The 16,100-nt window shown below is 42.5% G+C and overlaps 1 protein-coding gene across 2 annotated transcripts in view; it reads left to right on the forward strand.

Moving 5' to 3' along the window:
• Positions 1-14,108, forward strand: part of LOC131699159 (immunoglobulin superfamily DCC subclass member 4-like) — a 53,965-nt gene extending 39,857 nt beyond the window's left edge. For both annotated transcript variants that reach the window (XM_058995434.1, XM_058995433.1), the window contains exons 16-20: positions 324-467; positions 2,141-2,246; positions 3,530-3,767; positions 5,239-5,403; positions 8,283-14,108. In XM_058995434.1, the coding sequence (XP_058851417.1) occupies positions 324-467; positions 2,141-2,246; positions 3,530-3,767; positions 5,239-5,403; positions 8,283-8,771 (1,142 nt within the window). In that variant the 3' untranslated portion in view covers positions 8,772-14,108. The remainder of the gene's footprint in view (positions 1-323; positions 468-2,140; positions 2,247-3,529; positions 3,768-5,238; positions 5,404-8,282) is intronic.
• The last annotated feature ends 1,992 nt before the right edge of the window (positions 14,109-16,100 follow it).

Consider the following 16,100-nt stretch of genomic DNA (forward strand, 5'->3'; position numbering starts at 1 on the left):
CACTCACGAAACAGCTGGCTCGTTTAACAGCAGTATAGGGCAGTTTCATGGTAGCTAGTGCAGAATGACAGCACAGTACAAGGGTTCACTTTGAACGCCTCTGCTGTGCATTCTTAGGCTGTTGTCAGGATCATGTTTTAAAACTAGTCCCTGGCAGGCAAAAATATATCTTCAAAGATTCTTTGAAGATTTCATTTTACCTTTTTTAATTTCTTTTCTTGCCTTTTGAGTTATTTCATGCAGTCTGTCACTGCAAAGCGTCCAAAGCTAGCAGTTTAATCGCAGGCTCTGTTGGGTCTCCATTCTGTCTCGCTCCCTACCAGGGAACATCTTCAGCGCGGAGGTCAAGGGTCTGGAAAGCGGCACCAGGTATTTCTTCAAGATGGGTGCAAAGACGGTGATGGGAGCCGGGCCCTATTCACAGGTGAAGGAAGCACACGCCCTCCCGGAGAAACACCCCGAGCCTGGTAATGAAATCTGCGGCCGCTGTTCTCCGGACCTCAAAGACAGGTTGAGGGAATGTGGAGGTTTACTTGTATTAACATCTCAGTCTGCAGGGCTTTTCATAAAGCGGTCGCTGCTGATAAACCCACAGGAAGTCTTAGCTTTTCTATCCCTAATTGGGGTAAATACTGTGAAATATTCTATCCCCCTGCCCCCTGTTTACTAGGGGTGTGCTGCTACTCGTACTCGGAACGGAGTCCGTTTACGGCCTTGGGATGCCAGTACAGCAGTAAAATTGACAGTGCTATTAAAACTGAAGTTAATTGCCTTTGATTGGTACTCAATTGTAAACTGAGGGAAGGACAGCTTTTGATATCAACGCGTTAATGAATCGATTCATTGAACACCTGCTGAAAAAGCAATTCCGAGTCCAAGTAACGATGAACAGCACAGCCCTGCTATTTATACACACGGGTTAAAGCTGCTTGGATCTTTCTTCATTGAAGGTGTGCCGGTGTGTCTGCCTGTTTCTATCCCCCACTGTTCGGGGTGAACTTTTACATCTAAAAGAAAAGCAGCGTGGAAAAAAACAAAACGTACCTGACAGCTTGGAGTGGAATATGCACAACATCCCCACCATCCCATCAGCAAGATTTTCCACCCCCTGGGAATTATGTGGCTCTTTTTTATGTTTTTGTGCATATTGTGCTACAAACAGGTTTATATTATGGGCACCGCTAGCAATTACTTTGCAGAGAAGATGAAGTGACAGCTACTGACAGCATGTACACAACTGTGAGCAGTTTACTTTATCATTTAGAACAGTTTCTGCGTTTCCTTTATTTTATTTTTTTTACTGTCTTCTGGTTCGCTGCTTCCCTGACTGCTTGAGTCTTTCCAATAACAGCTTGACAAACCCTGGCATGTCCCAGCAGAGTATGATAAATCCTGGTCCAGATTCCTCCTCACACATGTTGTTAATTTAAAAACCCTAATTCACTTTAGCGAATGGGTGTTTAATTACCAGCGTGTTCTTTGGAGAAAAGGAGCTGTTTGGGAGGGCTGTACCCACAAGCAGAGGAGGCTTGTTTACAGGGAAGTGGTGCATCCTTGCGCAGTGTTTTGCCAGACTCGTTTTTGATGGGGTTTAGTTAAAGGCAGTAATTAAAGGAAGGGTGAGTCCCTGTCTTCAGTGCTGCTGCAGCCTAAAAGCAGATGCTTACATTGGCATAGCTTTGCAGAGAATGGAGTCCATAGGTATAGGTCATTCTGGAGAAAATATGAGTTTGAATGCACTTCTGCACAGTATGCCCCCTAAATATGTTGTGTTTCCCTTTGTACAAGAACAAGTTACATTTCCACATTGAATTGTGACCTGCAGCAGAATGTCTGCCTGAGCTTTGTCACTGTGTACACTGTGTGCTCTGGTAGCGGATCCCTCAACTCCTGGTCTCCATTCAGGCAGGAGGAAGCTAGTGGCTGTTATGATGTAACATCCTGTTTGTGTTCAAACAGCTTCAGAATTCTGTAAGATATCTACGTTATGGAGAGAGCGAAAAAAAGCATAAATTTTATCATTGTAAAGTCACAGAATTTTTTCACACTGCACGCTCTTTAAGAGGGATGTAGTTAGTTTAAAACCACTATGTCTCTGTGCTCACCCTGATCTTGATGTGCTGTCATCTCTGATTCCCAGATATCCTGGATGTCCACTCAGTCACTGGGATCATCGTGGGGGTCTGTCTGGGGCTGCTCTGCATTCTGCTGTGCATGTGGGTCAGCTTCCGCACCAGCAAGCAGAGGTGAGTCCCGCCCGACACCAACAGCACCAGAGCGCTCCATCAGCTCATCAGGAAAAGTGTTTCATTCATGACTGGGGTTCACTTTGATTCCTGTGTGCAGTCAGCCCCATCTCTTGATGCTACACGTGGATAGAGGCGGGGGGGGTATCGTCTCATTAAAAGCTAAATCGTTAATATAACAGGCAATGAAATCCGATGCTTGCGCTGATGTACTCCGCGTGCACAGTGTATATTTGATGTATCTAATTTGCTCTCAGCTCTTAAAAGCGGACAGCCATTAAGTTTTGCTGCACTTTGATTAAAAATCATGCATTGGATTTACAGAGTTTTTGTGTTAATGAAGTGAATCGTTTTGTCTTGTCAGTATTAGAGTGCCAGTGTAGGGATGTGGTGAACTGATTCAGTCTACAAAACCACTGTTAATCTGCACAGCAAATCAATACTGCGTTAAGTAAGAACTCAAAGAAATCTTAGCAGAATATTCATGATCGGGTGACCACATTATACTAAGACAGTCAACATTGGGGGAGGGTTATTGATAGTTCCCATTGGGATGTATTTTAACCAGGACACTTTGAGACATGTTTCAAATGGGTCCTGTGCAACTTCTTTTCCATTCTTCATGGGAAATGTGTTTACTTTGGCCGAAGCTGTAAGGAGAATGTGTTTTTCATGTGCTTCCTCATAAAGAGGAAACATGTACTCCTTCGTGTACGTTCAATTTGAAGAAACCTGTTCCAGTAACCCAGTCACTTCATACTGGAGGATGGGGGCTCGCTGTAGAGCCTAATTCCTCTGAGAGAAAGACAACAGCATCTGCTGAGCTGGCTTGGCAGCTGCTCATAGCAAAGGTTAACTAGATTTATTTGTAAGACTTTTTTCAATGTCTGTATTGCATTACACTATACATGTGCATTCAATTTAATCTAATTGCAAGAAAATTGCCTTTGGAGTTTAAATAGCAAATACTGCTTTAAACCTGTGAGATACTGTGCTGCAAACATCCCATAATGAATGAGCTGCCTTCAAGAGTCACATGCACTGTGTAACACGCACCACTTGTGTACCAGACTGAAACTAACTTGATTTATCTTGTATACATGACACGATCACAAACATACTTGTCATCTTGTTTTAAAACATTGACCGAATGTTACGTTTTTTCTGCACAATCCAGATTGTTTTGCACAGATTTGCTGCAGGTGTAAAGTCAGAGTTTAGTCACTGTGTGTGTGTTTACAAACTGGTTGATTGATGGTAATTGGATATTTATCCTCGTGCAGAGAGATTCCCCAGGGCTCAGACTTGCACAGCTCCACCAGTCCCCACTCCCTCTACCGCAAGGGCCGGCCTGCCCCCGCCACCCAGCTGGAGTGCCACGACTGCCACGAGCTCGAGACGCTGATGTCACCGTGGCCGGAGGACACCTCCCTGCCACTGACCGAAATCACTGAGCTTACCGAGGAGCAAAGCCTCATGGGAACCAGCCTGGCAGAAGACAGCCTCCACATCGAGCTCAAGGTACTGGTACCTGACTCACAGACACAGACACACTCACACTGACACACACTCACTCACACACGCACACACGCACATACACACACACACACGCACCACACTGGAGCTGTGTGTCCACTCACTGTGCTTTAAAGTCAAGGCCGGGCCCCAAGCAGACTCGGGGTGCGTGTGATTGGTTGATAACTTGGTTGATTGATTTAGTTGGTTTGTTTGTTGGTTGATTGATTCTTTGCATGGTGCAGCAGGTGTTCTAACCGAGGGCTCTATTTTCACACGCCAGACCAAATGAGCGGAGTCGGCCTGCCTGCTAACACCGCTTTAGTGAAACGTGTCGTTTTCAGGCCAGGTGGCAACACAGATGAATGCAGTGCTGTGATGCATCCTGCCTTTTCTACTCTGAATCTACCTGTGCTCATTGACATTTCCATGTGGGCTCACCTATCCAGGCTCACTTTTACTTGAGATGCTCTTGAAGAAAGCGATGTCTGCTAACCTTGCACACCGCTGCTCTGCTTTGATGTAGCTGCCGTTTCTGAAGTGTGAACTTGGTCAAAAGCAGGGCCAGCAAAACCCATTGACAGCTGTGAAGGAGGCGCTGCACTGCACAAACTGGCTTTGCATTGAAAAAATCAACTGCTGTTGATTATATGTAATTGATATATTGGCTAATTTCCAAATGTTATTACTGGTAATTGATTAATATTGGTTTATTGATAGCAATTGCTTGGTTAATTGATTAGTTGACATACATTGAGTGATCAGTGAATGAGTAGCTGGAAGCTACAGGAATATGACAAGGAGTGTGTGTGTGCCTACCACTAGTTATCTCATTAACTAGCATCTCTAATTTACACATTGCAGTGAACAAGAGGTGTAATCCTCTCTGCATAAATTGCTGTTGCCTTATTCCTACAATTTACCAAATCAAAGAACAATTTGGATGTGCTGTATTTTAAATGAGTGCGTGCCAAACTAATCATTTTCAGTGAGGCGGTTGATTTGTTTCATTTGTTTTATGCCGTGAAGAGGTTCAGAATATGTGCCCTTCATTTGCTTTCTTAGAAAACATTTCACTAGCAGAGCCTATGTTATTTGGAAGGTACAGTTTAAGTAAATGAATGCATTTATATATTAACTCTAGTATCTGTATGGATAGGGATACTGTTTCTTTCATAGCTCATTTGATGAGGTACAAGGTTGATTTTTCTCTAGAGAATTTACTGTGACATGGTACTAATGAACTGGTTTTACTGTGAGTTTAATCACACACCTGAGCTTTTCACCTATACCCACTGGCTAATCAAGCTCGTATTAAAACCTGGAATGGGTAGAACTGCTATGCAATAGGAGTCTTATTCCCATCCCTGTAATTATTCTTTTAATTTCCAGCTAATTCAAAATGAAAGAATATTCAAACATTGGTGCCAGCGCGGATTGTTTTCCAGTTAATTGAAGCCGCTGTCTCTGTCCTCAGCCTGCATGGAATGGGTCGGTTAGTCGCAACTGGGCCAATAACATAACCAGCTACCGCGACACCATCACAGAGGGATCTCAGGCGGTGACTAACGGGGCGGTGGGTCCCCCGAGCGAGCCGGCCATGGAGAGGCTGCTTCAGACACCGGCTCCAGAGTCCAACAAGGTGAGGGAGAGCCTGCAGTCAGCCCTGAATCCACTGCACTGCATTAACCATTCAACACACCAGCATCAATCCCTTCCACTGGCAGTGCTGACCGCCTCTTACTTAATCGCAGGATTGGCACCTGGCAGGATACTTTTTCCTATATTGGAGCATTCTTAGCCTAGAAAGAAAAGGCATTAGCTGCTTGCAGACGAATTGCTTGCTCTCGCTGGAGGCGAGGAGTCATCAATGTGACCTAATTGAAGTGTTTTTTTAAATGATCGTGAGGATCGATAACTCTGGCTCAGGTCAATGGATGCGCTAATGAAGTAGAACTAGGGCACTGCAATCTGAAAGTGAGGAGCAGATAGGGTATTCAAAGCAAGTTTTGCCAGAGAACTGATGGCTATTGATTTTAGCAACTAAAAAAGAAGCTTACTTATAAAATTAGACAAGTGTGTCAATGAGAATTTATAGCCACTGTCTTTTAATGTTATAAAATGATTAATTAGTACTTCAAATTACATTTAAATAATGTTTAATAGAGCGTTTAAACCTGGTGATGTTTGTCAGTCTCCTTCATGTAACGAAACAAAGATTTCTCAGTGAAGTGTGGGGACAAGATCAACCAAGAAAAAGTCAGCCGGCAGTTTACTTGTTTATTGTTTTACTTTTTAAAAGTGATTTTAACACTCCCTTGTTGCCAGCATCACCCTGACACTTCTCTGCATTGTGTGTCTGAAAAACATTATGTAGGGAGGGGGGGGGTGGGGTGGTATTTGAAAAATGGAATGGACAGTTTTAGCCGTTGTTTAATTGAGGTGTCACAGAGATGAATGCCTCTGTTTTGATGTTCACTTTCCTGTTAATAATCTTTGTCAGCCCACGTTCTCAGGCTTGCTTTGTGGATTGTGTGTTAGGTGAACACATGCTACGACAGCACTGTGTTTTTAAAAGCTAATTGGGATTTGACAAGCACTGTGTGTACAGCAACCACCCCCACTGAAAAAGAGGTGTTAGAATGAGTGAATTTGAATGAGCTGCTAGTAACAGATTTAAACAAAGAAAATGATTAGTATATGAATTGTACCAATCTGATTAGCATCACGATTCAAATGTAGTAATGCTGATGCAACAAAACATTCCTCTGCGACACCAGTGTAACCCCACAAGCGGATGTTCAAACGGTTTCTTCTTTAAAATACATTTGAGAGCGACTCAAACTGACAATCTGGACGACCAGATCCAACCTGTCAGTACATTTTAAACCCTGTTTCGTGCACCTTGTTGCAAAAATAAGAAAGTGTGCATCATTTATTTTGTGGGACGCATGTTCCTTGTACCTTTTTAAAGGGTTAAAGAAATAATTGCTCATCAGTTTGTAAACCGACAGAAAACATATTTGTGTTTTTGCTGTTCACGAACCCTTATGAGAAAGAGAGTCAAATTAAAAAATGTAAGCCTTCAAATCACGAGGTGTCAAATCTGTTCAAAACCATTTTTTTTTTCTTTATTTAGAACATCAATCCGTCCATTTCCTCCCACTACGTTAGGTGCTGTACTGCATGGTGGTGTGAATTAGTTCCTCTTTGGTGAGAGTGCTGGTAAAGGGAGGGAACAGAACAAAGGTGAAGCAAAGTCTGTTATTTCTTATACAAGCGAGAGGGCTTTGGTGTTTAATAAGCTCCTCTAGCCCTCTCAGACACGACGTGTGACCTCCTCAATTACAAACTGCACAGCCCACTGGGACTCAGCTGAGTGGAGAGGGTCTAGTTTTGTCCCTGCCCTCAAGGGTTAATAAAATTCTACCCCCGTCTTTCTAGCAAAGCTCTTCGAAAGCAATTTGTGAGCAACCAGCTCAGGAGTGTTGATGTCAGTCAGAAAGAAGGGCAAAACCACTGTTTGGAGGTCGTCCGTCACCTCTTTCCTGTTTTAATACCCTCAACAGTTCTGTACCGCTTCAGGCCTGAGTCTGTTCACCGAATTCAGTAGCATTTCTGAGAAGAGGGCAGTATTAAATTGTTTGTAGATTGGATTTTGTGCTAAATCAATACAATAAAGGTAGGGAAAAGGTTGTGATATTGAGAATGATCAGCCTTTTAACTGTGTGTGTGCATGCATGTTCCAATTTTGTGCACTCCCTATTAAAGTTTAATCTGGTGGCTTTGATCTTCCAAAGGTCAAGGCATGCAGGGCATGGGTCAGTTTGGAGGCATTTAATCATGACGTGACCTTGGCCGTACATTCCTGAGAGCCAGCAGCATACAGTAAACCCAGCCCTAAAGGTCACTCTGCCTATAAGGGTCATTATTCCCAGGTGAACCATGCAATCATGTTGCAGGGAATTGAAAATGACCCACAGTTACCTTAGACTAAGGGAGGTCACAGCTGTCCTGTCCTGTTCAGGGCCATTGATGGATAGATGGATGCCTTTCACTGGCCCGGTACAATGCTTTATAGAATCTGCTCCAGTTCAATGCTGGGTGTACTTAAATCACTGTGTAGGACAGTTATAGACTCCCATGTGTATCTTCAGATTGGTATTTCACAGATATGTTGACCTTTTATTAAAATCCACAAATTAAAAATATTCATCTGTTTTCCTATTGCATCACTGCCGACAATTACTGGCCGATTTGCTTGCATTGTTTGTGTTCTATTGCTAGTGTTTTAGGTCGTTATGAATTCCTGAAAGTACTGTGGTTTGTGCACGAATAAGTAGGCCAGTCCCATCACGTGTGTCTGTTTTTACAATAGCATGTTTACAGCACATATATGCATGAACGTTTTGCATTGTAGTAACAATAATACATACTACATTTAATGTAACTAAAGTACTGTATAATATACATACACACACATAAACACATTCATATTGTCTGTTTTTGTGTTTGGAACAGAGTGAAGTGAAGAATAAAGCCACACCATTGGTGGGCACCCATCAGATGGAAGCGCTGGTCATTGTGCATTCAGAACTGTCCGAGTCTGACAGAAACGGGGCGGGCCCCGCACAGTGCACACAGGGGCATGATGGGAAGGCCGTGGAGGAAGAGGAGAGCGACGTCCTATTGACCAATCAGAACACTGCCGACAGCAACGAGGCAGGCAGAGAGAGGGGCAGCCATGTCCTGCTGAGCCACAACAGGAAGAAGCCAGGAAAGCCGGAGTCGGGCGATGCTCACGGCCTTCCCAACGGCTTCCACAGCGTCGAGGAACACAACTGCTCACTGCAGAACGGAGACACTGACTCGCTTCAGCATGACAACAGGAACTGTCAGCCAGCAAAGTGCCAGCCTTTCCCCAGAGGCCCACAGGAGCACCCCCAGCAGTTTGTTAGCTCTGGTATCATAAACTCTACCTCAACAACCAACAACCACTTGTGTCCGTAACCACTGAATGGGCAACTCAGTCACTTTGGTCTTGGGAGAGCTAGAAGGCATGTGTCATGTGTTTTGTTCTGTAGCGTCGTGACACCCACACAACCATGCAAATTTTTAATTGATTGGAGCAGCCTACATTTTCAATTGTGATTGCAGTCAGCACACAACACAAAGGCTTTGGGTGTGGAACATAGAGGCAAAACTATGATGTATTGCACTGCAGTTTTTGTCCGTCATGAACAAACCTCCCATTACGATGGTGGGATATAGAAGTGCAGCCCCGTTTACAGCCCACACACAATTCGGTTTTATTATATGGTTTGTTTTAACCAAAGCCTGTAGAGAACAGGTGGTTTACCTGTACACCAACTACAGGTAGATATTAATGTATATATTACTTGCTTGAGTAAAATTGACTCTTTTTAATATTACATAGATATAGTCAATATTCTCATCCAAGTTATTATTAATGCATTACTTTATTTATTTATTTGAAAAGCACCTATCTCCAACGCTAGTATTTCCTTAATTTACAATCTCCCTTAAATCTTATTACCTGTATCCTGTAACATCATCGAAGCCTGTCTTTAATCCACAGGAACAAAAGACCATCGCCAGTAATTGCCACTCTCACTTGAAGGAATTCGTTAAACTTTACGGGGTACACCCATACAGTAGAGTACCTTTTGAATCTAAACAAAGATTGCAATCTTCCTAAAGTGTGAATTCCACACTGCATGTTTGCAGTGACACGCTCTTCAGCTCTCCCATGGTCACAATGAGTTCAGTTGTCTCTGTGTACACAACCACAATAACTCACACTAGTGGCTGAAGCAGCAGCCGTTTATTGCCCTCTATGAGTGCCTCTTACAACTTTCACTACAGCGGAGCCTCTTCCAAGTTGTGGGTGAGGAACAGAGCCTGGACTTTGCATTGGGTTCTAGTGCCTCGTATTTTAGGTACAGCGTCAATATATTTGTTTTCCTGGGATTACTTTCTGTTTCATTTTCTAAGGTCAAGTAATGTGTGTGTTTTTAGAATAGCATTTTAATACGTTCTCCTCTCTCTTTTTTTTTCTTCTCCCAGACAACAGAACTACCTCATGTCTGTTAAGAATAGTTTTACTGGGGTTCCCGAGTGGCGCATCCAGTAAAGGCGCTCCACGTGAGTGCAGGATGCGCTCTATAGCCTGCAAGTCGCGAGTTCGAATCCAGGCTATTCCTTTGCCGATCGAGGACGGGAGCTCCCAAGGGGCGGCGCACAATTGGCCGAGCGTCGCCCGGGGGGAGGGAGGGTTAGGTCGGTCAGGGTGTCCTCGGCTCACCCCGCACCAGCGACCCCTGTAGTCTGGCTGGGCGCCTGCGGGCTTGCCTGCAGCTGCCCGAGAGCTGCGTTGTTCTCCGACGCTGTAGCTCTTGGGTGGCTGCATGGTGAGTCTGCAGTGTGAAAAAAAGCGGTCGGCTTGACGGCACACGCTTCGGAGGACAGCGTGTGTTCGTCTTCGCCCTCCCGAGTCAGCGCAGGGGTGGTAGCGGTGAGCCGACCGTAATAAATAATTGGCTATTCCAAATTGGGAGAAAATAATAAAAATAATTGGCAACGACTAAATTAAAAAAAAAAAAAAAAAATAGTTTTACTCCTTTTTTTTTTTTGTAATTCGATACAGTTTTTAAAATGATGCACTGCCTTTCTTCTAAGACAACCTTTTCGCTGGTTGTTAAATGCCTTTTTCTCCCCCATTTTATGTAATTTTGACTTCTTTCTTTCACTCCTGCTGTATCCCAGATAAACGGCCCTCTAATGAGCAATAACACCGTTAAAAGGAGCAGGATGTAGATTTGGAGTCAAAGACTGACAAAGAGAAAAGTTATCGCTCAGCCCCTAACTTCTGCCTGTGATCTCCTGACTGGCTCGTAAATAATGCCTGGGTAGTGACGGAAGGAGAAACGGTGGGCTTATCCCACAAGGACCCCACCAATGTTATTAACAAGGGGCTTTTTCTTTTAAATTGCTTGGATGAGAGAGTGCAAATCTCTACCTTTTTTCATGGCAATAAAAGGATTACTTTGTAGTGCCCCGGATGGCACTTGCATTGATCTGTTAGCTGGAAACTGTCTTCGGGTTCCTTGGTTCCAAACTTGAATTTTCAATTGAAGTGAACAATTTTCAGAGGTGCCAACCCAAACCTGTGGGACTCCCTGCTTCGTTTTTTGTTAGCGCACATTACAGTATTTAAGTTTTTTGTCGATGTCGAGGATTCAGGGTTCTCCCCAGGCCTGTTCAGCCAGACAGAATCGCAAAGGATCATGGGGTAAATGGAGCAGCGTAGCCTGTGTATGAATCAGAGTGGATTATTATTCATTATTCAATTTCCCACGTGTGTGTGTGTGCATGCCTATGTGCGCGTGCGTGTGTGTATATTGCTGCTGTGCAGAACAAATTACCATTTGACCTTTTTTTATTTTCTTTCCTGAACTCTAATGAATTATTTATAGGAATATGCAAAGAAATTTATATATTAGCCTCATGTAATGATGATCCGTAACTTAAAAAAAATGAAATTCTGAGGTTGGAAAAAAAAAAAAAAAAAACACTACATTGTTTCAGCTGATGCCTTCATTAATGCTAGGTATCTGTTTCTTCTTGTGTGGTGCAGATACAGGGATACTGTTGCTAATTCAACTATGAATTCTGCTCGTCATTAATCTCTACAGCATCATTCTGCATTAGCCACAACATTAGTCAAGTTTCATAGAAAATTACCTCGTAATCCATCACAAAACTAGGATTTGAATGAAGTCAGGCTAACGACAAAAGGCAAACTAGCACTTGTCCGTATACGCTAGCAGTATTACTGCACAGGAACTAGTGCACTTATGCTTTAAACAAGCAAAAAAAAAAAAAATAACTACTGTTGAATTGGGGTTAAAATAATCCTGATGCTGAAAAAAGAAAAAATGAGGGGATTGCATAAGGTCAAGTAGTTGCAAGTTTGCAAGTTTGTATGCATACAGAACTTCATTTTGGCAATATGAGTATTTGATTTGTAACAATTACAGATCGCAGTATGCGACAGGATTGAGATAATTACCCTATACACGTATGGGTATTTTGGAGGTATGCTATTAGTTTTTATATTCACTGGAACAGGTACAGCCTTAAATACTGTACTGCTAGTCTGGAGCAATGGAAGCCTGATCCAATTTAAATATTTAAATACCAGGCATGGAATAAATGTGATAACAAGCCAAACTATCTGTCTATCTATTGATTGATCGATCGAGGCGGTGCCTAAACTGCCCTGCTCAAGGGTGTAAGAGCTGGACAGTCCAGTCACTGGCTTCAAATACCTACTGACCTGCAATTGAACAGTGTTTATCAGCAAACAATACAACCATGCCTCTCAATGCCATGGAGACATGCTTATCTAACAGTCTTTGCTATCTGAGCCTGCACAGAATGAAGAACGAACTTTAACAAAAAACTAAAACCGCACATTGCCATGAAATGCATCGATGCACAACCTCTTTATGAATGTGGTCCACCGTGCGCGTGCCTGCGTGTGCCTGCGTGTGCGTGTTACAGAACACCTGTCTGCAGATTGTGGATTATGTAATCTTACGTCTGAGTTACCAAATCCATACTACACCCCATCTGCCTTTTCGAAGCTGAAAAGCAGATCTGCTTTTATTGTTTTCTTCAGGTATGCAGCTTTCTGTATTTTGATATTCCAAGTAGGATACCTGGTTTCTCGATTTTAGATTTTCTTACTGTTTTAATAATTTGTGTTATTAATTTTATTGAGTAACACTGGACATTTAAATACCTTTTCTAAAACTGGGAAAACTAAAATCTCACCTGGGTTTCCTGTAGGGAAGAAACTGTTGTAAAGAAGAAAAAAACCACTATGAAAAAGCTTGACCTCTGCAATAGAAATGACAAGGTGCACCCAGTGTTTAATATACATGACTAAGATCCTGCGGTAACACCTCTTGTACACTACCTGTATAGAACACTATAACCAAGTATACTGCACAGCTTGTATATACCACACAACCTGTATCGAATGTGCACAGATTCTCCTCAAATGAGTAAAAGGGGGTGCTTTATATTGTTGAAAATGATGTCACGTCATTACCTCTGTATAAAATGCAAGTAGCGTAGAAAAAGTGTTTGGTTCTTTAGCTTCAGTTGCAGCTAAGTTGGAAAGTTTGGGACTGAAAACGTTTACCCATAATACTAAATTCTGTGGCTGAACATTTACAGTATTTACCTCCAATGTCAATGGAGGCTGAGTCGATTGAGAAGTGTGGTTGTGACAAAGTTACAGTGGAGAAATTGTGTGTTTTGCCTTTTAAAATCCAGTATCGTAATTATACTAAAACAAAATGAACTGTATAATAAGAAAAATATGCTTTGAATTTAATGCGTTTTGGTCAGTTGTCAGTTGGTGTCTTGTTTTATTGTTGGCTCTAAATTACACCTGCATATAAAGGCAGTACTGCCTGTAGCTCTGGCTGAGTCATCCGATCAGGAGCTCGCTGGTTCCAATCCAGGTCCTACAGAGTTTCCGATACTGGCTGGGGGCTTTCAGTGACCCCTACTGGTCAGACTTGCCAGGCAGAGCCTCCAGCGTTCAGTATCTTGGTAACATCTGTTGCGCTGGTTGGTTGGGTGAGTGGAAAGAGGCCGCTGGTGGGCATTTCAAATTGGGTATAGAAACGAAGGTGGGATTGATCGTACACAGCTGCTCGTTCTCTCATTGTCTGTAATTGTCCCCCGCCGGTACTGTATTTGAAAGCTTGTTTGCTTGCCTGGCGAAGAGCTGAAGCCTGAGATCAAAGTGTCTGTTCAGTGGAGCTGATCATACCTGTGCCTGGTAATAAAACCTGCTGTATATGCTGCTTCTGAATGTAGACGTGTACTTTTACCTGTAAACATCAGTTCCGGTGCCCCCAGAGCAGTGCGTTCTGTTCAGACGGATGATTTCATGTTTTCAAAAGAATTCTCTTATTTCAAGTGTTCAAGTACGGTCTGTTTATGGGTCTGTATATTTAATGGCGCTGGATTTTTACAGTGTTTCGAACATCAGAATCCTCTTAGTACTGTAGATGCGCTTCGAGTCATCCCACACTCTGGATTGTAAGTACTTCCAGTTTTTTTTTTTTTTTATATTCTGTATATTTCAAAAGCTGCTGTATTTGTATTTTATCAGGTACTTTCCATGACTAATACAATTAACATGATTGTACTTTCTGCAGTGTGTGTGTCGCTCAGCAGAACCTCAAACACAACACGGTTTCTAATGTTTTATAAACTTCTCAATTAAAGGTGGACGAATGTGAATTTCTTATATACTTATTGTATAATTTTTTTATGTGAAAAAGGTGGATTGTTTTTCATTACTGGCCCTCTGTTCTTGCAGCATGTTATTGAATTGCTTTATTTGAAGTACATTTTTTGTCACGATGTGCTCTACAGGAAGTGACATCATGCTCAGCCCTGCTACTCTTCAGGTACAGAGATGGAAGGAAATGTTACAGGATGAATGAATTGCTTCTGATGTTGTTCATATTTTGACTCTCGTGTGCCACTGCTCCTTTTTAAACTGAACACTTTGAACTGTCAAGCTGTGAAACGCATACACACATTGGGTACTGAGTGCAGCCACTGGGTTACTGTAAATAAATATTGTAATAAAGATTCAAGAGGTAGTCCTGCACGTGCGATGGGCCGGCATGCTTTGGTTCCTCTACTTCCTTGCTAAATTGTATTTCTGCCTCTTTCTATACATACAGGAGTTTGGGGTCACTTTGCCTGCTGGGTTGTAAAAATGTGTGGGATATATCTAATGAGTATGAGGATGTAATGTTGTACATTTCTCTTTACACCGTTCAAATTGCTAACATAGACTCTGATGAGAAGTCTTTATCAATGTGTTCAGGTGGAGAAAAATAATGAAGTAACAAGATCATGGAGGTAACAGACGGACGGACACTCTTTACTCTAAAAGTCAATCTGTTTCAGTGAGAGCCAGAACAAGCCTCTTTAGAGGAGCATCATTGGAATTTAAGAAGATATTTTAGTTCTAATATGTAATTACAGGTGTTGCCCAGTCCTGGAGCACCAGTGATTTGGATTCAATTACCATGTCATCAGATTGTATTGAAACTATGCTTTCGCTGCGAGTAGTCGTTATGCATTGTGTGTTAGTTATGCTAAAGGTGTACGGTGAATCAGGACTTAATGGACTGAGGTTATGGAAGACTGGCATCTATTCAATTGATCTACATGGGGCAGACCTCCCAAGTATAGGCACCGGTTAGATTATGATAATGCCATTAGTGTACCGGGATTAGTAACACTACTGTCTTAAACTGTGCATACTGTGAGTCTTTGAGGTGTGTTTTGGTGTCGGAGGATGCTGTATTAAATGTATGGCAGCGATGTTAAGAGCCCCTTGGTTTAGATCAACAGAGGCTAGAACAAAGGTGACAGCCTGTGAGTAAACTGCTTAGTTAAGAACAAAACCTAAGGTCCTGTGCATAGACTGAGAAAAAGTGAAGCCCCATGTTTCCATGAAAACACAAAGGCTGAAAGCGGCCGAATGCCATGCAAAGCCAGGGGACACGGCATGTGAACACGTTCTCCCTCCCCTGTGAAAACACTCACCACAAGAAGCTTTGTGTCAGTTAAGCTTTGTGTATTTCTGTTCAGAAAGTCGGAAACAAAGGCTGTCTCCCTTACAACATCCGTATACAGCTGAGGGATCCGCATTGCTGGCAGCGCCCTGTCGATATCGGAACAGGCGGTCCGCAGCAGTCACATGCTCAAATCCACAATGACTTTCCCCTTGTTCTTACTAAAAAAACACACACACACAGCAAGGGTTTTCAAATAGTCTGCACTGTCGTCTTGACCTTGGACAAGAGGCAGGGTCTCTGCTTTCAGGTTTCATTAATACAAACATGGACAGCCCTCACCTCTCCTGCACTGTCACTGTGGTGCTCTGTATCAGCACAGTCTGCATGACAGGGAAAGAGATTTGAGGAGTGCAAGTGCAGTATCCTGGTAATTTAGTAGCAAAGGGTGAAGGTTTGAACCGTCCATTCTGATCATCGTAACGCTTCCCAGGGTGTCTTATCAAAACTAAAATCATGAGGATACAGTCTGTTATTCATGCTGGTGGTATTGTGACACCATAATTAAGATATCCATTAGTCTAATTAGAAATGTAGTCTAAATGTTATACCATTACTAGAAATATATATTACTATATATATATATATATATATATATATATATATATATATATATATATATATGTGCAATATAGAT

This window comes from Acipenser ruthenus, chromosome 21, assembly GCF_902713425.1.
Source record: "Acipenser ruthenus chromosome 21, fAciRut3.2 maternal haplotype, whole genome shotgun sequence".
Taxonomy (NCBI): domain Eukaryota; kingdom Metazoa; phylum Chordata; class Actinopteri; order Acipenseriformes; family Acipenseridae; genus Acipenser; species Acipenser ruthenus.